General features: G+C 40.1%; 1 protein-coding gene across 5 annotated transcripts in view; it reads right to left on the reverse strand.

Moving 5' to 3' along the window:
- Positions 1 to 1,420: 1,420 nt before the first annotated feature.
- CHID1 (chitinase domain containing 1) overlaps positions 1,421 to 27,389 on the reverse strand; it is a 132,888-nt gene continuing 106,919 nt past the window's right edge. For 4 of the 5 annotated variants that reach the window (XM_048486687.1, XM_048486688.1, XM_048486689.1 and 1 more), the window contains exons 11-13: positions 4,856 to 4,936; positions 2,321 to 2,363; positions 1,421 to 1,663 (exon numbers count right to left, since the gene is read on the reverse strand). In XM_048486687.1, coding sequence (XP_048342644.1) covers positions 1,565 to 1,663; positions 2,321 to 2,363; positions 4,856 to 4,936 — 223 coding nt within the window. In that variant the 3' untranslated portion in view covers positions 1,421 to 1,564. Of the gene's footprint in view, positions 1,664 to 2,320; positions 2,364 to 4,855; positions 4,937 to 27,389 lie in introns of those variants that run through there. The other variant, XR_007243675.1, reaches the window with a different exon arrangement.

The following is a 27,389-nucleotide window of genomic DNA, read 5'->3' on the forward strand; positions in this document are numbered from 1 at the left end:
TTCCCAGTGACTCTTCTCTTCTCATTATGTGACTAAAGTATGGCAGCCTTAGTTTAGGCATTTTAGCTTTTAAGGACAGTTCAGCCTTGATTTGATCTAGATCACATTTATTTGTTTTCTTGACAGTCCTCAGTCTCCATAACACTCTCTTCCAACACCACTTTCTTCCTGTCAGCTTTCAGACCCATACAAAGTAACAGGGAACACTAAAGAATGAATTAAGGAGCAGCAGTGGCATAGTGGTTAAGAGCAGGTGCATTCTAATCTGGAGGAACAGGGTTTGATTCCCTGCTCTGCCGCTTGAGCTGTGGTGGCTTATCTGGGGAATTAGCCTGAGCACTCCCAACACATGCTAACTGGGTGACCTTGGGCTAGTCACAGCTTTTCAGAGCTCTCTCAGCCCCACCGACCTCACAGGGTGTTTGTTGTGAGGGGGAAGGGCAAGGAGATTGTAAGCCCCTTTGAGTCTCCTGCAGGAGAGAAAGGGGGGATATTAATCCAAACTCCTCCTCCTCCTCCTCCTCCTCCTCCTCCTCCTCCTCCTCTTCTTCTCCTTCTCCTTCTTTGTCATCATCATCGTCATCATCATCATCTTGGTTCTTACACTTAAGAATCTTTTCTAATTACTTTATGACTGCCCTTCCCAGTCTCAATTTTCTTCTGATTTGTTGGTTGCAGTCTTCCTTTTGGTTGATGATGGAGTCAAGGAACAGAAAGTCTTCAACAATTTCTGTTTCCTCATTGTCTGCCCTAAAGCTGAGTAATTCTCCAGTAATCATTAGTGTTGTCTTCTTGATGTTCAGCTGTAGTCCTGCTTTGGCACTTTCTCTTTTAACTTTCAGCAGTAGTTTTCAAGCCTTCGCTATTTTTTGCCAATAAATCTAAATTCTTCAGCAAATGGCGATTCCCAGGATTCTTTGAAAGGTAAAATATGTAAGCTGGTAATGTCAGACTAGCCCTTTAGACTGAACTAAGTAGTGGATGTACAAGATATATTTACTTTCCAGGCTTAACTAAAACACCAACTAAAGCAAAATTTGATACATTATACAACCACCACAACTAAGTATGAAACTCGAGCTTCATGGTAGTCTATCATATTTGAATGTAACTGTAGGGCTTCAAGTTGTTGTGAAGTCAATTTACCTTTGGTACTCAAACATGCAATCTTATGAATGCACACTTGGCAGCAAGACCCACTGAACTCAGAAGGATTTTCCTCTTAATTAGTACACATGGGATTTGGTTGCATGATTTACAATCAGCATAGCTACAAATGCTACAAAAATGAACAAAATAAAGAGCACTCACATTCTCTTACAGCAGTCAACTTGCCAGTTACCTTGTTAGAACACAGTTGTTGGAGCTGCTCCCAGCTTTATAATTAGTCAACTCCATGTACTACAAGTAGCACAGTAGCTCAGAAACAGTTCTTTATTGAGAAATATTTAAACCAATTCTCCTTAAATTAAAAAGGAGCAAAATAATTCTTGCCTGTGTTTTTCCCCTCCCCACAATGTGCAATTAAGATGAAATGTCAACAAAGGAAAAAACATGCCATATTTTAGAGCAGGTCATAGAAATAATCCAGCCCTTGTCCCAGCTCCCAGATGGCTATTCCTGTGCCCAGTTCCTTTGCAAGTTCTAACCGTAGTTGAATGGACTGAAAAACACAAGAGAAATATAATGAATAATTAGTTTTTCTGAATATACACTCTGAAAAATAAATGACTGCTTGTATGCAGAAAGCTAATATCGACTAAATCTTTATTTCAGAACAAGCCATTAAAATCAATTGGTTATGGGTAGCAGTTAATCATTAAATAATATGACTGTTTAACCTCTACAAACAAAGATACAGGACCATGGCCTGACACTTCTTAAGTGAACCTCATGCATTCCTCTTGCCTGCCCGCCCTCCACTTTTATGCTAAAACATCTTTTTCTGTTACACTCAAATCAACAGCCCAGGATTTGCAAACCACTATTTGATCATGGCTTGCAACTCTGAAGCAAAGGGCTAGTAGAACTCAAAATTTGTCAGTTCAGATGTGATTACAAAGAAAGGTTTGCCGGGAAAGACAAAGCATGGGAGCACATAAGGGAATGTGTGTGACTAAACCCTGCACACAAAAACAACCAACTATAGTTTGGCATTATCACAGCATAATGTGCACCAGTGAATCTGACCATATACTTACATGCCTTGTAGTAATTACACAGAACTATATTTAAGGAATTGTTTCACTCCATTCAAATCAAATAATCCTGCTTCATTAAAATCAAACTGAGCCCTTTGTCAAAAGAAAAGAAAATGTACCTTTAAAGTTGGATAGAAGGCTGCATGCTTGCCACCTTTACTTCTGCAAAAAATAAAAAGAGAACAGCCACCAAAATTAACAATATTTTTCAAATTGCTTTATTTCCAGAGAAGCAATATAAAGAATTAGGCATCTTTTGTGTAATAAAATAAACACAGTGAAAGCACCTGGGACAGGTGAGCTCTCTATTCCTTCGCAATGTCCCTTTGTTAGTATTCAGACCCCTCCCCTGCTAAGGGGTGCCAGAAGGGCTTGGGGACCAAAGACAGGCATTAAAGCAAGACAGTCCTCTGCACAAAATGAATGCCCCTCAGAGAGTTCTGGAATCCATCTTGTGTATCAAGCCTGGGCAAGAAGGGAAGTTCACTACTAAACATTTCCCCAGGCCCTAAGGTGTGTCTGAACCAGCTAATCTCCACTGTGTCACACTAATATGATTCAATAAGCATTCTGAGCAGACCATTACTTACCCTAACTGCACCCATCCCAGCAATCACTCAGTCTGCAAGAGAATAGTCCAGCCATTTTCTTGGGTCCTGATGACTCCTATTTGTTTGTTTGAATCCGGGAAAAGCCATCAATTCATCAAATCAAGATGGCTTTCCTGCCATCTTATGTCATACTGCCTCAGGACCCATTTTGGGATATAAATATTGATCCTTTGGCCATTCATAGTGTGTGTGTGTCTTGGATCCATGTGTGCACCCCCCACATGCGTGTAGCCTTTGCTTTTTGTTCCTGGAAATGGTACTTGTTTTTTTCTTCAGCACTCCTTTCCTTAGATATCCCTTCAAGACTGGTAACTATTGCCCATCTGTGAAATGCTATCCAGCTTCCTCCCTTTTCTCTTAGCCATCTCTTGCTTGTAGTTTTATTCTTGGTGTAAGCTTTCATGTGCATGCATGCTTCTTCAGATATATAGGTTATAGATCCCAGTTACCCCCTCTCACTCTTTGTCTTCAGCTAATTCCCTCAAAGAAGTGGACAATGCCTACTTAGGATAAAATTTTTGCCTCAGGATGGAGAAAGGAGAAGATAAATTTCACCCTGGGTCCTCTGCCTCTTTTTCCTCAGGTCTCTCCACAGCCACCTGCAGAGATTCCATGATGTTCCTTAATATTACTATCTGCTGGCATCCAATCCTTAATTTTATATTTTAAAGCTCTGGTGGAATCCTATTGTTTTGCTTCAAGAGAAGCATGCATTCTTCTGTCAACAGACATCTCCGGTTGATGCAAGACGCTCTTTCATCAGTGCAAAAATGTTTTGCATTAGCAGAAGGCACCATGTGTGAGAAGTACATGTCGGCACCATCAGATCAAGATTATTGGATTCTGAAACGTTGGAACTGCTAACATAACTATTTCTTTGAGTGTCACTATACAAAGAAAAGAACATCAATAATAGGTGTTGAAATCTATTATACTTTCCACTAAAATTTGTAAAATGGGATGGGTTTTGATTATTGATTTAAAACACTTATTAGCTGCCTTTCTCCCTTGTAGAACTCAAGGCAGCTTGCAATATAAATAAAATCATTTTAAAACTACAATAAAACAATATAAATAAAACAATAATGATAAAAACACATAAAATATCAAAATTTAAAATTCCAATTAGGACTGTCAATAAATACAAATTCAGTTGGTCAAATGCAGTCCTAAATAAAGCTGTCTTCAGCTGTCTCCTGAAGACTGACTGTGAAGAGGCCAGGTGTACCTTCCCGGGGGAGTTGTTCCATCATTAATTAGAAACTTACAATTATTCACATAAGATTGCTATTAAGATCAATGACATTTTCTTAATAGGGTCTTGCTAAATGCACCTTCTCTGGTTAACGGATCAGCATTTGTTTGTATATTACATACTAAGTATAGAAGTAGTGAGAGTCAGCTATTGATTCAATTATATAGGTAATTGCTTTAGGAAAAAGTTACCATAGTTTTCTTGCAGTTTGTTACCTTTTTAATGTCTGTTAGTGCTATACCCACAAGAAAGTTATACCCTTACAAACCTACCTAACTGCTACAGTCATATACCAAGGGCTTTCTTTGGGGTCCCCCAGCTTCTGAGATTAGGAGAACAACTACCTGGGAGAGGGCCTTTTTCAGTCATGGTGTCAAAACTCTGGAACTCTCTTCCCAAGGAGTTTCATTGGTCCTCTTCTGCTGCACTATTCCACCAGCAGTAAAGACAATTAAAACATAGGGCAGGAAGTGGTCCCTTTTTCCTGCCCTATGTTTTAATTATTTTTATGTTTTGTATGTACATTGTAGCTTTGGTTTTACTTGTTTTAATCTTTGTTTGAGCTTAATGATTTTAACGTATATTTTTCTGACCCATGTTTTCAATCCATTAGCTGCCTTGGTGGCCCTGGAAGGAAGGCAGAAAGGAAGAGAATAGGTTCTGTAAATGATGAATGAATGAATGAAAACCTGTAAGCAGTCTGCCTTGTGAATTTAGATAGTATAGATGCACATGCTCTGCATAGTTGGGTCTGTTAAAAAAGATGAACAGTCAAAGGCACAACTCACTTTTTGTATTCAAAATAATGTTCCGCTATTTGTTCATCCCAAATGAGTTTAGGCTTATACTCTTTCAAAATGTCTATGTACCTACAAACATATAAAACAAAGTTTAAATAAATACTGTATAATTTCAGAATTTTACACCAGAGTTTACAGAAGAAAAACATTGTTATAATTAACAAGTGTATCTTCCAGCTATACAAACTATATTATTTTTATAGGTGACCCTGCAATTTTTATACTAACATTGAATAATTTGCACACAATTTAAAAATAAAAAACCCCTCACTATAAACAGGAGCAGCATAACACAACCTAATGTTTGCATTTTTCTTGTAATTTCATTAGCTACTAACCAGTTTTGGTATTATTAAAAAAGGTGTTTTAAAAACTCCCTTTTAGTCTTTTATTAGCCAATCAAGCTTTATTTACATCAACAATGAACCCTTCTTACCTTTTCTAAATTTAAAAGCCCTGTCACATTTAAACATATTTTTATTTCCTTATTCTAATTCCATAGTTTGCGATGTATTTATCTGTGAGTTTTACAAAATAGGTGTTTTATGCACATAATCCAGCTGCATTAAACCTATAAGATCTCTTTCTTCTCAATTACATTTTGTTGGTATCTTACTCCACTGTATAGTTCTTCTAAGTGAATGCTCTCAACATACCACCTTGTCCACACTTAGAAACATCACAAAGTAAATGCTCTTTGAAGATGACTGGCACTTGGTTATGTCAAAACTCACCAATATTATCTTTCATCTTTTACTTTATTTGAACTTTGTGCACAGCCTGTGTTTCATTACAACTGCTTTTTGTTTAAAGTCTGAATTGTGTATCCTCCTTACAACAAGTATTGACTTCTTTGGGTATCTATTATTTTGGTGTGAGGAAATACTGTGTTGGAGTGCACAAGCTAATCTGGTTCACCAGATAAGCCTCCACAGAAGAGCAGGGAATCAAACCCAGTTCTCTCGATTAGAGTGCACCTGCTCTTAATCACTACACCACACTGGCTCTCCAGTACTTAAGGTAAACAGCACTTTCATTTTTCCCACAATTATTTGTAGGAATTGTTCATTAAATGTCATATCTTTTTTAATCAGTTTTTTTCCTTTTCTGATTGTAACCTAAGACTGAACTTTCTTTTCTGTCTGAAGTGGAAGGTAATTTTCTTCTAGTACTCGCTCAGCTAGCCATTTTTCTCTTGAGTTTATCCAATCTAAAGGCTTGACAGGTTACTTTTTACAGCAGCTCTTGATTTGACAGTTTGGTGTGCCTTGATGGAATGAGACCTTGGCTTTGGAAAAAAAAAGATCCTGCATACGTTCTGAACACCTTTGTCTTCTGCAAGCCATAGAAGATACCTTTCTTGTCAGGAAGCAGACAACTTAATGGTGGAGTAATTTACTTCACCCAGGCAAAGCCAGAGTCAAGTGATTTCACAGAAAATAAAATAGGTTAATGTCTCAAAAAAACATGACACAGGGAATACTGTAGGAGCTTTCTGCTTACCCCCTCCTTTAAATAGCACACATGCAGAGTCTTAATTTATAATTTGCTGTTGGGAAAGCATACAAATCCTAATATGAATGAGACAAATAGGACATATAGGACTATTTGAAAATAGGAAAATGGCACAGGAAAGACTTGAAATATCATGTCATGTTTACAATCTCAATCAGGCTCCCAAGAATCTGCTATTTAAAGTTTGGGAGTACAGCCTGAGACAGTAAAACCAGAAACCAGATGGCTTGTAGTGTTTGGGCCACCTTAGGCTGGTGTGTCAGCTACACCCATTCCTGGTTCAATCAGACCTAGCCACAGTGACTCAAACCTTAGTTACATCTAGACTGGCTAATTTATATGTATTTATATGTATTTATAATTTATATTTGCTATACCACCCCCCCCCAAAGGGCCCTGGGCAGTGCAGTCTAAAACAACAAAGAAAACATAATTTAAAAATTAAATGTTAAAATCGTACATCAGACCACATAAAACACTTAACAGATGGCAAAAACAACCCCATGTTCTATAATGTAATGATGACTTTGAGGTGGCTGCCCATGGGGGAGGGGGGGCACGCCAAACTCAGATTTTGCCCCGGGCTCCATTTTTCCTAGCTAAGCCTCTGGGAGTAATAGACCCTTACACTTGGAGACAGACCCTTACACTTGGAGAGTGGGAAAATCAAGGCTGGTGTTTCTGACCAGAATCACAATGTCCTGCTAATTGTGCCCCTGGGTGGGCTGCCTTTATGACCTTGGAGTCTGGCAAGGCAGCAGCTTCCATAGCAAGCACATGATAGCAAGTGAGGTGCTGTGGGGTGGGAGTTAGCTGCTTCCCCACATTTACTGCTGCTGAGAGCAGATGAGGTGCAGAAGAAGGAAGATAAGGGTCATCTCCCTCTTTCCTATGCTCTGATGTCTCATCTTTCCTCTGTGGCAGAATAGAGGATTCTGCACATGTTTGCAGAGTATTTATTGTTCAAGTTGGGAAGCCAGCTGATAGTATCAACTCCCCGCCACCCATTTTGAAGGATAGCAGGAGGAGAGAGAGATCCTTTAAATGTGTTTAAACACAATAGAAATGCACATAGAAATGTATGTTGGAACTGGCTGTCCTGCACAACAATCCAAACCAATTTCCACTCGTTGCTTCCTTATTGCTCCCTCCCTTCCACCTCATGAGAAGTATTCTGTGCCTTCTCCATGAGGTTCAATATTTATTTGACCGTAAGGAAAAAGGAGGGAAGAGAATGGAGCAAAATGGAGCAAGCAAAATGGAGTAAGAGCCCGGGGTGGGGGAACTCTCAACAAACTGTGTAGAGCTGAAGAGAAATCCTGCTTCAAATAGTATCTCAGGAGAAAGGAAAGACTTCTTAATTATTTCAGCAGTAACGCTTCCTTTGGCCCTTTTACAATGACTTGAAAGGGTCAGTGTGTGTGCATTTTAAAGAAGACCCATGTTCACATTTTTTGAAGGAAATATAGCCATAGTATTATTAAGATGGATTATGCGTTGTAAACATGTTCTTAGTTTAATAGCTTTGCTAGGTAGAAATTTGCGGTATAGCTTTTTCACTTGTCTGGAGACCTGGATGGGACAATTTCAGCTCCTGAATTCCTGCTAGTCCTATTAATGTTAATGATCCTGCTGAAAACCAACAGCACTTGGTCTCTTCTCCGCCTCCCGCCCTTGCTCCATGCTTGCTTATTATATACTTAAATTTTATTTCCTGCATCTTGAGTGATTTTCAAGCCTTTTTTTACTGTTGGGGGGACAATTAAAGCGGGTTGTAAACTTTTTTGGAGACTGTCTGTTTTAAGAATTTTTTTTTTTTAAAAAAAATTGTCTACATCATTGTCATCCCTGCTCAGCTTTTAAGATTGTCTGACATTTTTAAGATAGCAGAAGGGAATCTGTGTTCAGGGAAATTGTGTTAAGCAAAATGAAACAAAAGTCTAAGACGAATGACATTTATTTCAACATGAGCATTGGAGAGGCACAGCTCACTTCTTTAGATAATTATGAGAAAGGAAAAATAATCCTGGAAAATGTTAAGGGAAACTTGCAGGGAGAGAGGAACCAAGAGTTGGTATGAATTATATCACTAGACTGTAAAGTGTAAATTTTCTCCCCAGGATTTATTTGCAACTATTAGAGGCCCTTTCCCCAATCACCTTTGCCCGAGGGTTGCTGCGGGCAATTCCCGGCGCGCGCAATTCCTGGTGTGCGGCCTGGCGTTTTACTCCACTTTTTTTTTTTTTTGATCCCGCGCCTGCACGGAGTCACAAAAGGTGCCATTTCAAAAGGCTTTCTAGGAATTATGTGCTGCCAAGGGGGCGCGTGAGAGAGAGGCAGCTGGCCAGGCTCGCATGCGTTCTCGCTGCCCTGAAGTGGGGAGGGCAGCTGGACCCCGCGCTACTTGAGGAGAGTAGCGCGGGGCTTAAGGTAAGTGGGGAAAGGGCCAGAGTCCACTTTCATGTGGGAGGGAGGGAGGGAGAGAGAGTGGCCCCTTCCCACTATGTTTCTAATTTAAGCTGGGGACTTTGAGAAGTGATGTAAGCCAAAGAATTTAAATTTTAAAAGGACGTGATTTTATAGAAAGGGATGGGTTTTGGGATGACCTGAAAGTGACATTACAAGGTGAAGCAGGTTTTGGTCATTATATTCTTTTATTTTATTCTATTTCCAATTATTACCCACCCTTTACCACAGTTAATGAATATACACCCTTTATCAGTCTCAGGGCAGGTTATAATAAAACATGGGTCATGACCTGGAAGTATCATCACAATATGACACCACTTGGCCTTTTACTTGGAACTTACATCATAGGTCATAACATCATGAAATGATATTACATCTTTACTAAGCACTGCCTCCCCCCCCCCACCCCCAGGTGTACAGGAATGTCCAGGAATGTCCTGAGTCAGACCTAGCAACCCTATCAAACTGATCTTGGAACCTGCAATTGGTCAAATATGCGGTGGCTTGTTTCTTGATGATTATGGGCCTCTGGGTACACATGACACCCATTCTGAAATAGCGTTGTTAGGTACTCATTTGCTTCTGAACCCAAATCATAACACAGAACCCACAAACTTGAAAAAACATTGCTGCTTCCCTTATGAAGTTCTCTGAAAATTATACTTTGAAGTATATAAAGTCTTTTCAGCAAATGAGACTTTGTGTTCTGCTGTTCTAGTAGATCCAGCCTCTCATGGCAAGGTCCCACAGTGGTTCTGCCTATTCTATGGCACAGGCTCTCACAGGAAGTTTGCTATGTCCACACAAGGCAGGGCTATTTCAACAGGCCTTTCTCAGTCTAAGTCTTTTTCATTATTCATTTGGGGATTAAACTGGGAATTAGTGATATGTTATGTCGATGTGACATATTTTATAATATTGTATTTAAGTCACTTCAAGCAGGGGATAAGTACTTGAATTAATTTTAAAAAATATATAAATGCATAAATAAAAATAAGGTGCACCTAAACGATAAAATCCAGGACACATTCATGTTGATGGAGTAGAAATATGTACCATGAATTTTAACTGGATGACTGAATGCAAACAACTCAATATGAGCACAAATCATAACGTAGTATAAGCTAGTAAAGTTAATGAATATACACACATTTCTAAATGAATACACAGTGATATTTTTCAGTTCCCCTGACAACACAGCCAAAACTTGTGACAAAATATCAGACAACAAGCTTCAGTTTGTACTCTCTGTGACCAAATGATATATGGCAGTAACAGGAGGGAGGGGAGGATTTCCAAGAATAATTGGATGATGTCATTTCTTTTGGTGAAAATCCAGAGTTTAGCATCAGCCCGCTGTCTCCCCAATCTAGCATTAAAATAAAATTAATCAGCTCATGAAATGAAACTTGTCAGGACTGCTGTAAACTAGTTAGCTAGCACCTGAGAGGAAATAGTGATATTTGGTTTCTGGCTTAGTTCCAGAGCAGCTCTAAAGGCCTATTAAAAATTCCCAGAGAAAAACAGAAAAGGTTAGGTGATTTTTAATGTCCTTGAGAATCACAGAAACATGGAATTGGAAGAGGCCATACAGGCCATCTAGTCCAACCCCCTGCTTAATGCAAGTTCACCCTAGAGCATCCTGACAAGTGTTCATCCAGCTGCTGCTTAAAGACTGCCAGAGAGGAGCAGCAGTCAATACCACTGCTCAACTATTCTTACTATAAAAAATGCCTTCCTAATGTCCAACTGGTACTTTTCTACCTGTAATTTTATACCCATTATTCCAAGTTCTATCCTCTGATGACAACAGGAATAGCTCCTTGCCTTCCACTAAGTAATAACCTTTCAAATACTTAAAGAAAAGAATCATGTTCCCCCTCAACCTCCTCTTCTCTAAACATTATCTAATCCCTCAGCTTTTCATTGTAGGGCTTGGTTTCCAGGCCCTTGATCATCCTAGACACTCTCTTCTGCACCCACTCCATTCTGTCCACATCCTTTTAAAAATGAGGCCTCCAGAACTGGACACGGTACTCCAGGTATGGTCTGACCAATGCAGTGTACAATGAGAATATGACATCTTGTGATCTGGTCAAGGGTACTCACCTATCCAAAAAAGATGGATACAAGCACAGAGGTCATTCAGAAATATCTGAATGACCTCTGTGCTTGTATCCATTTTTTTGCGCCCCATGTGACCAGATTAATTGCGCCCGGGGACATGTTGGTGTCACTTATGTGATTTTCAATAGTATGCTAACATTGTCATTTCTCTTTTAGGTATATGTAGCCAAAACATTTATCCGAATGACATGGGATATACTAAGGAAGAATCAGCTATAAGCATTTGTAGCTACAATAGAGTACATGTATTTAAATGTGTGTTAGAACAAATGTCAATTTTTAACATAGGTCATTCAAATTGTTGCAAACAAGTTTGGAATTCTAATTCTTTTTCATAGGTCTTACATTTTGGGCCTTCCTTCTATCCTCCATCTCTACCTCTATTTTCTTTCCTAGCCCAGTTGATCTGCACCTAGAAACAGCCTTCTGCATGCACATCACTTGCTTTAATGAGGAACTACAGGACTTAGGGTATTCAAGTGTGTATCTGGGAATGGATGCTCTATATTGCATTAGTATTAATGGCATGCACACGTGGATGTGCATCCCAATCTGGATCAATGAATGAGCATTTGGATATGCATCTAAATACACACTTTATTGAAGGCAATGAAGTGAAGATAGACCATCTTCTTTCCTGAAGTTAAAGTGATTCCATGGAACAGGGGAGTTTTGCTCAGAGAACAGATTCCTTAACTGTAGTGGCCTGTACCTGGGCCATGCTTTCTGCTGCCAACATTAACTACCCCACTCCGAGTGTGATTATCCAACCAATTTCTTAACCAACTAACCATTCTAAAATCTAATCTACAGTCTTCCAACTTGCTGATGAAAACGTCATAACGAACCTTATGAAATGCCTTACTAAAATCCAAATACACAATACCCACGGCATTCCTATGATCTACCAAACCTGTCACTCAATCAAAAAAGGAAAAGAAATTAGTCTGAAAGGACCTATTAGAAACAAATCCACACTTACTTCTTAGCACCAAGTTATCTTCTAGATGTTAACAAATCAGCCTTTTAAAAATTTGCTGTTTTACTGTTCTTATTAAAATGCTGCCAGCATTTTAAAAAGTAACTTTTGAAAAAATGGAGAGCTGCAGCAAGGAGGGTGGAAGTCCCAGTAAGCGCTAGCAAGGAAAGCCGAGCTCGCCAGCTGCGGAAGAATGGCAAATCGAGCTTGGCATCCCACTTTGCATGTCAGCCAATAGAATGCACGACAGGACATACTGACCCACCCACTGAGCTCGGCTGAGGATGTGCAAGCTCCGCTCAAGAACAGCGAGCTTGGCTGCAGTATGGAACAACAGCCAGTGCGGACAACCCAGGCTGGACACAAGTCGAGCTCTGCTGGCAATGCGCTGTGCGGAAACACCCCTTCTGTGAATGGAAGGGCACCTAAGGTTACCCAGCTCATAGTATGGGGTTATACAACTCCAGTCACTAAACAATCATAGTATAGGGCATTAGGACACATTTTTTCCTTGTATAAGTCCCCTCTAATAACGTTGTTATCTTTAAGAAAGGAATTCTCATTTAACCAATTCACCAACTGAATAAAAGGAGTATGTATGCTTATGCAACTGATTAGATTGTGTTCAGAAAGGAAGTATTTTTTCATTTTAAATTGGAACTGAGAGCTAAAAGACAACATTATAATTTTCCATATTTTTGACAGGATACGTAGTTCAGCGCTAATGGAGGTCCTGGCTGTTTCTTTTCATTGTGCCCAACTGATTGCAATGAAGGCTCTTTTTTCATTAACTACAATTATGCACCAATAATTATATTACAAGGTAGGCTTGCTAATCTGTAACATTACAGTAGTTGGTTCCAGTCAGAACATAAAGAATGAGAACCTCACAAATTGCTAAAGTACAAAATTTTGATTCATTTACAAATAAATTTCTTCTCAGATATTTCCTTCAGATCACTGTCACTAAAGCTATTTTGAGAGATTTGTTTATTGAACAATACAATAATCAGAAGTTCTAAAGCCAGAAAAGGAGCATTTACCCTAGAGTTTACCCTAGCCCACTGAAAGACCTGGGGTTTGCAAGACACTTCTAAAACCTTGGGTTAGCAAGAACATGTTTGCAGTTCAGTGTTACAAGCAGAGGCAGTAGAAACTACAAAGGAGCGGTGGGACTTATTGAGGCCGCCATTGCTGCTGGGGGAAGGCTGGTGTCGCCGGTCCCCTTCCCTCTCCCTTTCCAGTTTCGAGGCAGGGGCTTCAGGAGCCCATCTGGGCATGTGCACTTCAGCACATCTGGGCATGTGCACTTCCATTGACCACGTCTGCCTGTCAGGACTCTATGTCCTGATGTCAGTGGGCCTGCCTGCGGCCCCCCTTTACAAGGCTACCCTCTTACCTTGCCATGCTCAGGCAGGTTTGAGGAAAGCGGGTGGTGGGGGACAGCTTTCGGGCTGCCCAGCGTGTGGATCAGACCCCCATGCTGCGCCTTAAGCTTTTGTTCCTTATGCCAATAAAATTTTAACAGCTATGGCCAATTTATTTACCACAATAAAGTTGTACTATGTTCTTGTACATTGTTTACGCTTCCTTTCTGCAGATGCCACAGTCCCTTCTATCTGGTAGCAACTGGTTTCTTTGGCTTTCTGTTTGTATTCTTCCCTTCCCAGACCAGGCTGTTGTTACTGTACTCATATAATTCAAGGAGAAGGGAACAAGGAACTGAAAGTATTCGGAAGATCTTTTTTCCTGGGGATCACAATAATTCTGCCTTATGTTAACTGAAATGTGTGCGAAAGTTTACAAATAAAAGTGTTACGATATATAGTTGATTATTACAAAAACACAAACACTATAGGCCTCAATCCAGCTAGAGTGAGTCATGAAACTTAGAAAATGAGTAAACTGCATTAACAAATTTGACTGCTTTCAGTGAGATTTAGGTCTAAAAAAGACATGATGGCAGCCACAGATAAAACATGTAAGCATAGCCACAAACTAAGATCACAAATGAGTTCTTGCATGTTATGGAAAACTGCATTTTCTTGAAAACTATGAATTAATTCCTTCCCTTGCAATACAAGGGAAAGAAGGGAAGATGTTGAATCATGCCACCATTTTAATCTTTTCAAGTAGTAGCAAACCAGGGTTCGCATTAAAGCTGAACTGAGTCAAGGTCTCAGTTCCTTCCCCAGTACTAATTTCTCAGTTGCCTGTCTCCTGGAAAAAACAAAACAGAAGCTACAGAAAAAAGATGAAGCAAGAGAAGGTGTAGAATCACCTTATGATTGAGCTTAGAATGTGTGTTTGCCTACTGAAAAGTGTTGTATCTGAAAAACTGTGATGTCCATGTTTGGCTACAGAAAACCCTTAGGGAGGAAAATGAATCTTGTAAAGAAAATCAAATGATGTATGTACTCTATCCATAAAAATTCATCACAGAGAAAACAATACAGTAGCATTATATCAAGGGGGGAAAAAGACAGGATAACTTACATTAGCAGAAGCAAACACAGAATAATTTAACTCTGGCACCTCTTGAACTTAACTAATTGGTTGCTCAAGTTCCTGAGCCTCCAAATGCATTTTAATAAAATTATGCAATCACTGAGTGTGATAGGCACTAATAACTTTTATGACTTCTGCATTCCAGAGACATCACAAAGACTAATGAACCTTGCTGCTGATTTATCACAAAGGATAAGTCAGTTCGAAAGCTAGTTAGTCACCACAAACTGATTACTATTTAATGACTTCCAAACAGTCCAAAAGTTATGACTTGTGATGAAGATGTAGAAAATTAAAAGATATACAAAACAAGCATGGTACTTATGATTTTATACATACTTTTTGAAATTGGACAGAAAACCATGTTTTAGCACCCTCAATGCACACCACAATTAAGATGTTATAAGCTATAATTGCAGTGGCGTTGGTATAGATTTTTTATGGGGGGGGTTCAGGAGCGGGGCCATGCCCCCCAAAGACCCACCCCTGGCCTCAGTGCTTATAAAAGAGCTTTCTGAGGCCAGGGACAGCAGACTCCCCCCCACCAGCTGGGCTCCCAGCCAGTAGTCCCTTCTGCCCTTCCTTCCAGGCAGAGGTGTAGCTAGGGAAAATGGAGCCCAGTGAAAAATCTGAGTTTTGCAGCCCCCATCCATGGGCGGCCACTGTGATGCTGGAATCCACCCCCAAACAGCATCACTTTCAATTGTGTTTAAACTAGGGAGCCCAGTTTTCCTTTTAAATCCACATTAAAGGAAGAATCCAGGGGTCCCAGTTAAAACAATATTGAAAGTGATGCTGTTTTGGGATGGATTATTCCCCATCCTGAAACAGCATCACTTTTGATGTTTAATCTGAAGACCTCAAATTCTCCCTTTAAATCCACGCCAAAGGGGGTGGATTTAAAAAGAGAATCTGGGGAAATTTAGGGGGTGCCTGCTGTTAAGGAGGTGCAATTGTTAAGCTAGCAGCACCAAACTTTCATGGTATCTTTAGGAGACACTCCTGATGATAGCTCGCAGGTTTGGTGAAGTTTGGGTCAGGGGGTCCAAAGTTATGGACCCTCAAAGGTTTAGCCCCCATTTTATATTAGCCTCCATTGGAAACAATGGGGGATGGGGGGAACCCCCTTTGGGAGTCCATAACTTTGGACCCCCTGAACCAAACCTCACCAGGTGGTATCACCAGGAGAGTCTCCCGAAAAATCCCTGAAATTTTGGTGCTGCTAGCGGCTAGCCTAAAAACTGTGCCCCCTGCAGGCCAAAACCTGAAAAACACTTTAAAAATACAAAAAAACACAAACGGGGCGCGGAGCTTCAGACATGTAATGGGGGGGGGGGTTGAACCCAAGAAACCCCCCTTACCTATGTCCTTGTATAATTGTCCTCCAAAGAAAGGAGGCCAAGATGGTCTAAAATTTGCTTAAAGTTAGTGAGTACGTGTGAAATTGTTATGTCCTAGGAGTCCTATTACCTTAAACTGTATTCTGCAACATTACAGAGTTTAATTTTTGAATTAGGTAGACACTGCTATCTGTCACATGATTCCACATGAAGATATTATCATTTTGTATATCACTACAGATACTTCTAAAACTCTAACTACCATGGAAAGCTTTTAGAGAGAAGTACTTATTCCACTTTGAAAAACCATTTATAAACCCAGCTGAACACTGCCTTTGCTGAATTGGGGGTAGGGAGCTTATGGACCTTTCAGATGGGTGTAATACACACAACTTGAGTATATTCCCATTTTTTTGCAGGGGGTGAAGAGCTGAGGATTCTGTTAGAGACTGATAGAACCAAAATGTTTGGCACTCCCCAACTTAACCTATCCATGCTTTTTGTCACATTTAAAAAAAAACTTAGCTGATCTGCCACTGACTCACTTTCATGAATAATAATAATAATATATGGGTAGCAGCAGCTGAAGAAGATCTAAGTTTGTTTCTACTTTGAACGCAGGTACTAAAAACCTAGACATAAAGAGGGCTAGAGTACAAGCCCAAGGGCTGTAGCCTAGAGCTTTGCAGTTCTCCTGTCTGTTTCTGTTGCATTTTTGTATTTTAGTTTTGTACTGTGAGCCATTTTGGCTTTTCATTGGGGAGAAAAGAAGGATATAAATGAAAAAAAAAATAAAGTGAATTAGATAACAGACGCCACCTTGTATGAAACCAGTGGTGTACCTAGAGAAGGCAGGGAGGGTAATTTGACCAGGTGCCATTCACCTGGGTCCCATGTGGGGTGCCCACCATTTGCCAGCGCACCCACCCAACCACCCATCTGTCATGGCCCCTTTAAGGCTCTGTCTGCTGCCAACCAGGTTGCTCCCTGGCCCATCAGCATCAACTACCCCAGCCCCGACTTCTCTACAGCCCTCTCCATAGCTAGCAAGTTGCTAACCAGGCCACAAGCTCATGCTCTACATGGGAAGCTTCATTACCCTCCTGAGTGCTGCTGTCACTGAGGAAAAAGAGGCAGCGCCTTTTGTAGCCAATTAGATGTGAAAGGTGCCATCCTTCCCACTGCCAGAACTTTTAACTTTTTCATCTGTTTGTGGAACTACTGAAATTATTCTGGTGCATTAAGGTAAGTCTCCAGTGCAAGGGGACACCCCAAGGCCATCCCAACAGTCCTTGGAGGACCCTGGGCCTTTGCCCCCAATTCTTATCTCTTCATCTAGAAAAGGAGGCTGCATGCTTGGCTACAGGTGCTGGTGCTCCGCCTCCTTCTGCCCATCACCGCTGCAAAACTGAGCCTCCCCTGCCAGCCCTGCCCCTTCCATCCATCACCCCCAAAACATTCATCCTCCCAGTCTGGAGCTGGGGTGGGCCACAATGGTTGCAAAGGGGTTGTTTGCTATTGTATGGACAAGTGCAGCCAGCCAGATCACATTCCCTGACCTTACATTGCTATCTGCTTGAGAGAACTGCATGGATGCACTGTGTTCTGACTGCCGTTTGGAGGCAGGATTTTTAAACACCCTTTACTCTTGGAAACCCAGAGTCTGCACTTTGTGCTTACTTTCTGTCCCTCTCTTCCCCCCACCCAGCACCCAATCAGTTATCAGCTCACTGCTTTCCCACTGCCTCTTTCATTTGTCTGCACTGCAGATAGAGATCATTCTTTTTGTCGCTCTCCTAGTTACTCTTCCCTGCCCCTATGGGTCTCCATGCCACCCCATCTCTCAGTCTGCCTTCTTTTCTTCATTCATTCTCTGCCTTTATTCTGTTTCTTTCTTTGTTCTGTTCACCAACAACAGTACACCAGGCTTTCACTTTCATTCACCCAGCAATTTACACAGGTGGGTTAAGAGCCAAGGCATGGCTCATATCTCCTGTCCCTTTGGAGAGGTCAGAAATTGAACCTGGGTCCTTCTGGATGAAAAGCAGAGGTTTTTCTGTGCTGCAGCATCTGCTCTGGTGGCATACCAAAGAGCCACATGTGTTTTCCTCATCACCCTTGGGGTGGCCTAGTAGTATAGTGCCAAGATGGAGTACCATTCACTGCATTCACTCAGTATTACCCATAAGGACATGAAAACCTGTCTGAACTAGCCCTTGCCAACATCAGCCTTACAAAATAACCTACCTCTCTTCCTAAATGGATTGAGGAAGAGACAATACACCAGCTTGGGAAAACTAGTTCCCATCTCCAGCCCTGGTCTACATGCTTCTGTGAAACAAAGAGTATCTAATATAACTTCATCAAGGAGTTCCTGTCAGACATTCTTCTAGAAATGCTAATCTCATTTTTCTAATTTCTGACTAACCTCTCCCAAGACCACATTCATTTGCATTTGGCATTGTCTACAAGCTGGGATTGAGTCAACTTCCCCCAACTCTGGGAACTCACAGGCTTAGAACATTAGGCCAAGAGTCCAGCCATTAATTTTAACTGACCGCCACTTAAGTGTCCAAAACTTAAGTTAAGTGTCCCTCTCTTGTCTGAAAGGAGGGAGCCTCCTTTGTCCTGAAAGATCAGGGTCACGTAGCATAACCTGAGAACTAGCCCAATAGACCAGAACTCAGTGTTCAGTATTTCCCTGGACATCTCTTTGTCTGTCTAATACTGTCTCCAACATGTTGTTTTTCTTCTACCAAAGCTCAGTGCAGGTTGCTGGATATTGCTCACCGGACAATTCTGCTTCTAGATCGTCATTATTGCCTTTACTCCCCCCAAAATCCTCATTTTTCCTGACTCATTCCCTCAACACTGTGTAAATCCTAGGCCTGTGTGAATTCTCTGCTGCTTTGATTTGTGTGCTTGTACATTTATTATTTTTACTTAATAATTTTTAAAAAACTTTTACTTCATTCTGCGGAATTCTTGCAGAGATCCATCTTTGTAAACATTGGCAAGAAAGATCTATGATAGATATGCCTTTCACTAATTCCCTACTCTAAAAAGGTCAGACTCCATAATTTTGGTAACACAGTAAGTTAAACAAATACACATTAAAATATTTATGAACTGGTTAAAAGTTTTAAGAATCAACAAATAAAGATTTTTAGCAAGCAAAACAATGCTAGATTAAAATCATTACTGAAGTAATTACAAGAAAGAGCCCACATATATGTGACACTGAAATGTTAGGCTTTTTTGAATTGATGGACATTCCAGGTGTTTGTAGGAAGGATTGACATAAATAACCTAAAGCAACAGAGAATTCATTTGATCCACCCAAAGCCAGTTGCACATATCTTCCAGATCCAGAGCAGCAAACCAGATGTCCTTGTTAAGGCACAAAGTATGTTCCTTAAGAGGACCACAAATGACTTCTCCTTGTGAAATTTTCATCCTTATATGAAAAATAGGTCTTTGGCCTCTCATTTACTGATCCACAAGGAATCATTCCAAGCAAAAGCTGTCATTAGCAGTTAGCATTCTTCTGTAGCAGTCTTGCTGAAGAGAGCCTTGGGCATCATTCAAAAGTGCTGTTATCCAAGTTGGCAAAGTAGCATGGTGGCAAAGTACACAATTCTGTTGCATACTTTATTTAAGATGGTGAGAACATACTAGTCTGGGAATATCTCGTTCAATTCATGTCTGGAGGCTGAAGATCTGGTATCAAAGACAAAAGGCATTGACTACAGCTCTGAACCAGTCAAAAGTGCTGTCTGGTGGAGAACTAGAATGGTCTTTGTCCTTCTGCCACTGAAATTTCTAGCCGTTCATGGTAGGTGCAAATGCAAATTTGTCCCAAAAGCTTTTTCTTAATGACATGCAGACTGTGGATGATAAGATCTTAACACCTGAGATTGCTGCCTTGGTGAAGCATCCTTATAGAATGTATTTTTAATGAAGCAACAATTTATTGGTTTTCTGACAGCTTTTCACATGGATGGAGAGCTGAAGCCATACTCAACCCACCAAGAGTAAATGCAGAAGCCAATGTGTTAGTGTCACAGTTCACAATATGCTTTGGCTGCACAGATTTGCTGTCTGGCCAGCTTTATGGCTAGTGTTTCACTTTATAAGTTGCTTTTCTCTTTTGGCAACATGGGAGTACAGGCAGTGGTGGGATCCAAAAATTTTAATAACAGATTCCGATGGTGGTGGGATTCAAACAGCGGCGTTGCCGCACACACACACCTCCAGTCCCTATTGGGCAGGGAGGTTGCTTTAGTAACCCCTTCTCGGCACTCAGAAAAAATTAGTAACCACTTCTAAAGATGGTGAGAACTGGTTGGATCCCACCTCTGAGTACAGGTCAACATTCTTCCACATTGTAAGTACTGATACTTCCCCCATTTTTGCTTGGTAACAGTCAGTTTTTGAAGTCTTGTGTTGAACAGAATACAGTTTACACCACAAATATTCAACGTCAGTCTTTCCCTATCTATAGGTGTAAGAGGTTATCTCTTACATTGAGTGTTGTGCTATTAAAGAGATGGATGGAGATGAGCAGAAATACTAATTCTTTGCATGAAGCCATGAACTCTAGTAAATATTGGGTAATTTCCAGAAAGTGGCAGGTAAGTGGCCCTTGTATGGCACAGACTCATTTGGAATACTGTGTATAGTTCTGGTAGCCGTATCTTGAAAAGGATATTGCAGAGCTGAACAAGACACAGAAGATAATAAACAGGATGATCAATGGGTTGGTCATCTTCCCTTTGAGGAAAGGCTGGAGAATCTGGGACTTTTGAGTACCCATCTTACCTAGTGATTCTGCTTCTAGAATGTCTCACATATTCCTACTATTTCAGTAGGTACTGGTATACAGGTTAACAAAAATAGATGTGGAGAAACATTCATATCATACACTACAGCAGTGGTTTCTACTATGCCCCTATTTAGCAGCCAGTTTTTGCTGCCTTTTGAGAAAAAGCTTGTGTTAGTAGTACATAAGCATACAGGCCAAAAGGTGCCATGCCTTTTTTCTGTTTGTGCAGCAGTACAGCAATGTAAGGTCATTTGATGATGGAAACCATTCCTCCAATAGATGTGACCTTTGGCTTCTTATTCACAATGATGTAACTCCTGGTGCTCAGCTTGTGTAGCTTGTCCCCAATTCAATTGGTCTGTCATTTGCAAAACTAACCTTGAAATCAGAAGATAGTGTTGATGTTGCTTCACACTCCTCAGTTTTGAAATAGGAGATTGCATTTAAAATGCCCCTCAAAATCAGCCTCTCCTCCCTGCTCTCTCTCTCTCTCTCTCTCTCTCTCTCTGGCAATCAAGTCACATCTGACTTCTGCAACCCTTAATGGGGCTTTCAAGGCAATAGACATTCAGAAGTGGTATGTCTGATATAGCAAAAATAGGCCTGCCTCTGCACCATGGCCCTAGTATTCCTCGGAGGTCTCTCATCCAAATCCTTGCCAAGGTTTATCCTGCTTAGCTTCTGAAATCTGATAAGATCAGGTTAGCCTCCACATCAGGGTCCCTGGTCTCCTAGCATGTGCCTTAATAATGAGCACATCCTGTCATTGACATATGGTATACAGGCGGATGCAGCATTGGCATGAGATGTGAATCCTATCTTAGATATCACATAATCCCCACCTTTGGGAACTTTAGTGCTTCACTGTTTTTCAAGGGCTATGAAAGCTCACCAAATGACTAAAGCCAAAAACAGTTTATACTCATAAGCCCCCAGAATCAGATCAGCATCCCATCTAATCTAGCATCCTGTTTTACACACCAGCCAACCAGTTGCCCTATAAGGCCAGCAAACAGGGCACAGAGACCATTTCCCCTGATGCAGCCTCCTAGCACTGGATTTCAGAGATTTGCTATCTGTAAATATGGAGGCTCCCTTTACTCACTATAGTTAACAGCCACTGAAAGCCTTTCTTTCATGAGTTCATCTAAATCCCTTTTAAAGCCCTCTATGCTTGTGGTGGTTGTTTTGTTCTCCAAGCAAACTAATATCAGGTGCCATGCACTTGGCCAGAACAGAGTATAAGACCCAGAGACAAATGAGTAACAGTTCAAAAAACAGTTCAAAAGTATTGAAAGTTTATGACTCTGACTCCTCCATGTGTAAAACTAATAAATAATACTTGCCATGCTGGAAACAACTGGAGATTATTTGAAGAGCTTGCAGGCACCAGTTTTTCCTTAAGCGCTTCTAAGAAAGTCTGTTCCTGCCTCTTCTTCTGAGTTCTTTTCTTTCTGGACTCTGTTTTTCCTGTAATTCTGTTGGAACTTGATAACTCAAAATACTATGGATCTCTAACACATAATAGGTCTGAGATATTGCTGTCTCCAGCCTTCCCTAGACACCTGAAACTAAAAAGACTGTAAAACAAAAGCACTACAAGCTAATAAAGATTTGGTAATGCTTTTGCCTCTAGAGCCGTGGTGGCGAACCTTTGGCACTCCAGATGTTATGGACTACAATTCCCATCAGCCCCTGCCAGCATGGTCAATTGGCCATGCTGGCAGGGGAGACAAATGAAATCCATAACATCTAGATATAAAATTGCTCCTACGAAGAGCTTCTTAAAGGGACAGGGTCTAACTAAGGTTCCCTCCTACAGAATACTGTACAAAACAAGCCCATTCTATCTAAGGGTATAAACAAAGAATATAGCAAGGGTGTCTAGGGGCATGACAGTGGTGCTACTTTCACTGGCAATGAATACCACAGTTTAATTCCTTATTAAGTAAAGAAGTGTTTCCTTTTGTCTGTCCTATACCTATTGCACATCAAGTTCTTTGGGTGGTGCCATGTTCTACTATTAAGAGAGGGGGAGATAAAAGCAATCCACTTCCTCCACTCATGCATAATTTTTATAAATCTCTACCATGTCCACCTGTAAAGGACAGGGAGATTTAAGTCATCCTCCTCTTTGGTTTCAAGGCAATAGCTGATTTCAAAGTACAGGCTTTACCTGTTGAAACCTTCTTTTGATTTTTTGCAGACCACAGCTTGTCATCAGTAATCAGAGATGTTAGGAACAAAGATAACTCCACATTCGATGGGAGGGAGACAATCTTCTGAATTTGCATACCCATGGCTATCTTGATCAGTGGGTGGGGGGGCAAAGTGGATTTTTCCAGGCAGCCATAATCATGGACCTCTTTGTTGTGGAAGTCATTCAACTGTGTTGTTTTAAATAGTTATTTCTTAGTGTTTTTATTGTGTTTTATTTTGTTTTACCTACTGTACACCACCCAGAGCCCTTCGGGGGTGGGTGGTTTATTAAATCAAAATTATTATTATTATTATTATTATTATTATTATTATTATTATTATTATTATTGTTGTTGTTGTTGTTGTTGTTGTTGTTGTTGTTGTTGTTGTTGTTGTTGTTGCTGCTGTTGTTAACAATAATAAAACACTAGGACAGCACTTGAAACATCCTTGAATTGACAAAATTAACATCTGTTAAATTCAGGGCAGCCCTGCTGGGATCATCACAAATACTACACTGATACATTACAACTTTCTAGGCCTCTGGGTGAGGCTCGAATTGTAATGAAGGCAAACAACAAGCTAAAGATCTGGCAGCTGTGAAATCTACAACAACAACAACAACAATGGTGAATAATAATAAATATGGTGAAACAAACTCAAAAGATTCAAAATTTTGACCTATGCTGCATCAAAGGAAGAAAGGCAAAGATTGCCAACATTGAAAACAGTGCCAAGAAAACATCTGGCACCCCTGATGGAAGATGTGACTGCTGCACTTGCAACTGTCCAGATAACATCAACGGAAGAAACTAATCAACTTGCATACAGTACAGCAGTGATTGTAACACAAGAATTGGGGATACAAAAACTGAAGTCTGCAAGACAAATGATTGGAAAACCAAAATGAAAAATCAGGTTGGAGTTAAAAATCAAGAGTTTACGATCAGATGCAAGCAATCTGAAGAACATAAAGGAACAAAAACTGAAGAATGTCAAAATAAAGAATAACCTGATAAAAAAATTACTGGCTGAACACAAGAAAAATGGAAGAAGCACTTGAAATCATGAAACAACAAATCACAGCATCAAAGGCGGTTCTACCATAGTCTGAATCAGCAGGCGCTGTGCAGAATGAAAAACCAAAAAACAAAAAAACAAAAAACGGCTACAAATGCATTCTGGAAACATTTGTGGGAAACAGAAAAAGGCTACAACAAAAATCCTGGGTGGATAAGAGACTTTGAAAAGAAATTTTCAAAGAACAGAATGAGACACTTAGAAATAACAACAGAAATGATCAGCAAAAGAGTGAAGAAATTCAAGAACTGGACATCACCTGGCAATGATCAGTTGCATGGATTTTGGTTCAAATATCTGACCAGCCTGCACTCAAAAATGGCCCGAACAATTCAATGAAATGCTGCAAACTGGAAACATCAGTAAATGGATAGTAACTGGGAAAACATATTTGATACAGAAAGATTCAGCAAAAGAGGCAATACCAGGAAACTACAGGCCAATAATGTGTTTGCCTACAATGTTCAAACTGCTGACAGGCATAATAGCTGATCAAATCCAAGATTACTTGAAGGCAAATAACATCTTGCCAGTAGAACAAAAAGGCAATAAAAGAAGAAGTAGGGGCACCAAAGATCAGCTTCTGATTGACAAAATAATACTGGAGAACTGCAAAAGCTGCAAAACAAACTTATATACAACTTGGATTGATTACAAAAAAGCATTCGACTCACTGTCACACAGTTGGATCATCGAATGTTTGGATGTCATCGGGGTTTGTGAAACTATTGGCAAGTTTACTGCAAATGCAATGAAACACTGGAAAACTGAGTTGTTTGTGGCAATCAAAGCTATGGAACTGTCAACATCAAGAGAGGAATTTTCCAGGGGACTCACTGTCACCACTGTTGTTCATCATTGCAATGATCCCACTGTCAGCAATTCTACCAAAAACAAAGCTGGGCTATCAAACTGCAAGAAATTCACCAAAAATTTCCCACTTGTTGTACATGGATGATCTAAAGCTTTATGGAAAATCAGAAACTGAAATCCAGTCACTGACCAACACAATCAGAATCTTCAGCACTGACATCAGTATGGAGTTTGGCTTGGACAAATGTGCCACAGTGGCACTGAAGAAAGGGAAAATTATTGACAGTGAGGGCATAGAGATGCTTAATGGACAAACCATAAAGTGCAATCAGCCTGAAGCCTATAAATACCTGGGCATATCAAGCATGGACATGTGAAAAATGTAGTCAGCAGAGAATATGTCCAAAGGGTCAGAAAATTTTTGAAGAGCAAAATAAATTGCGGGAATACCTTCAAGACTATCAACACCTGGGCCATACCCGTCATTAGATACACTGCTGGAATTGTAAACTGGATGCAAGCAGAGCTGGACGATCTGGACAGAAAAACAAGAAAACTGATGACAATCCACTACTCATTACACCCGCATAGTGATGTTGACAGAGTTTACCTACCCAGAAAATCAGGAGGCAGAGGGCTTCTGCAAGTGAAGCAAACAAGAGAGAAACACGCACTGGCAGATTATGTGAAAGTAAAGAACCAACACTGATGGAAGTCAATAGCAAAAAACTGCTCAAAGTGCAAAAGACAAAGAGTGAATACCGTAATAATACAGTGCAAACCAAAAGAGAAAACTGGCAAAAGAAGGCTCTCCATGGACAGTTCCTGGGGGGGGGGGGGGGAAAGAGGGCAAAATTGACAAGGAAAAAACCTGGTTGTGGCTCACAAATGGAAATTTGACAAAGGAAACTGAGAGCTTGATTCTTGCAGCCCAAGAAAAAGCAATTCGAACAAATGTCATCAAAGCCAGAATTGAAAAGTCGACTACACATCCCAAGTGCAGAGTCTGCAAGGAAGAAGACAAAACAATGGATCACATACTTAGCTGCTGCAAGAAAATCGGGCAGACAGACTACAAGCAGAGACATAATACTGTTGCTCAGAGGATTCACTGGAACTTGCGCCACAACTACCATCTGCCTGTGACAAGGAACTGGTGGAATCACAAACCTGAAAAGGTCACTGAAAATGAACACGTAAAACTGCTCTGGGACTTCCGAATTCAGACTGACAAAGTTTTGGAACACAATAATCCTGACCTCACGATTGTGGAAAAAAAGAAAGTGTGGATAGTCGATGTTGCAATACCAGGTGACAGTAGAATTGATGAGAAGCAACTGGAAAAAGTTACACGATATGAGGATTTATGAACTACAAAGACTCTGGCACAAGCCAGTAAAGGTGGTCCCAGTGGTGATCAGCACACTGGGTGCAGTGCCTAAAGACCTTGGACGGCACTTCAAAACAGTCGGCGCTGACAAAATCATGTCAGTTGCAAAAGGCCACCCTACTTGGTTCTGCATGCATTGTTCGTCAATACATCACACAGTCCTAGATGCTCGGGAAGTGTCCGATGTGTGATTTAATACAAAATCCAGCATATTTATCTTGTTTGTTGTGTATTACTGTTTTTGTAATAATAATAATAATAATAATAATAATAATAATAATAATAATAATAATAATAATAATAATAATAATAATAATAATAATAACAATATTGTTACAGCACTATCTTAAAGTGAAAGCAGCATTAGAAACAGTTAAATTCTCCTAATATCTCAAATCAAATCAAAGTTATAAAATTTTCAAATCAATTATGATGTGTAGCCTAAAAGCATTAGAAATTTAGGGTACTGAATAAATCTAAGACCAGAGGGGGGTTTTTTGCAGCCACTAGGCTGTTAAATATATTACAAGGAAAAATGGAACTTAACACTCTTCCCACAAAAAATGTGCAGAACATTAATTAATGCTTAGATTTCCTACATATTGGCCACAGAATATCCCATTTATAGCATAACCATTAAAAGCCTAAATAACAATAATTGCCTGGATCTTTCCTTCAAATAACATACACACAGACACAGAGATTCTGTGCATATTCACTTGTCAAAATATGGATTACAAAAAATTCATAAGACCTTACAGCTGAGACTCTAGACATTTCAAAGTTTTTATTAATAAGTGAACAAAATGTTAAATATGAACAGCTGATTATTTTCATGACAGCTGTTGTTTCAATTCATTAAACAAACAGCATTTATTAAACATCCACACTATGGGTAGAATTTAGACTCATATAGCCATTATATTTTGATGGTACATTGTATTGTGTGAACTTTTAAGACCGACAAAGAATATGAGTACTGAATTTTCTCTTTGAAGTAATTTAAAATATACCTACTCCAAGAGCTATCTTTGGAAGAGCATAATTTAAAGCATTCTCGCAAGTCCATGTTTTTTTTAAAAAAAATTGTATGCAAGGATGAAAATTTTAAAGCACGTTAGAGGATGTGTTGGACTTTTAAGATTCCAAAGTTTTGCAAGTTACCTACTCGAACCAGCAGAGAGGAGTAGCAGCAGAAGAGACTTGGCCAGGAAGAGCAGAGTGACCTGCTGGTGTTCATTTTGGAGGGCTTTTCTCAAAGCCACAGCTTTTAAAAC

This window comes from Sphaerodactylus townsendi, linkage group LG02, assembly GCF_021028975.2.
Source record: "Sphaerodactylus townsendi isolate TG3544 linkage group LG02, MPM_Stown_v2.3, whole genome shotgun sequence".
In the NCBI taxonomy this organism is placed as follows: domain Eukaryota; kingdom Metazoa; phylum Chordata; class Lepidosauria; order Squamata; family Sphaerodactylidae; genus Sphaerodactylus; species Sphaerodactylus townsendi.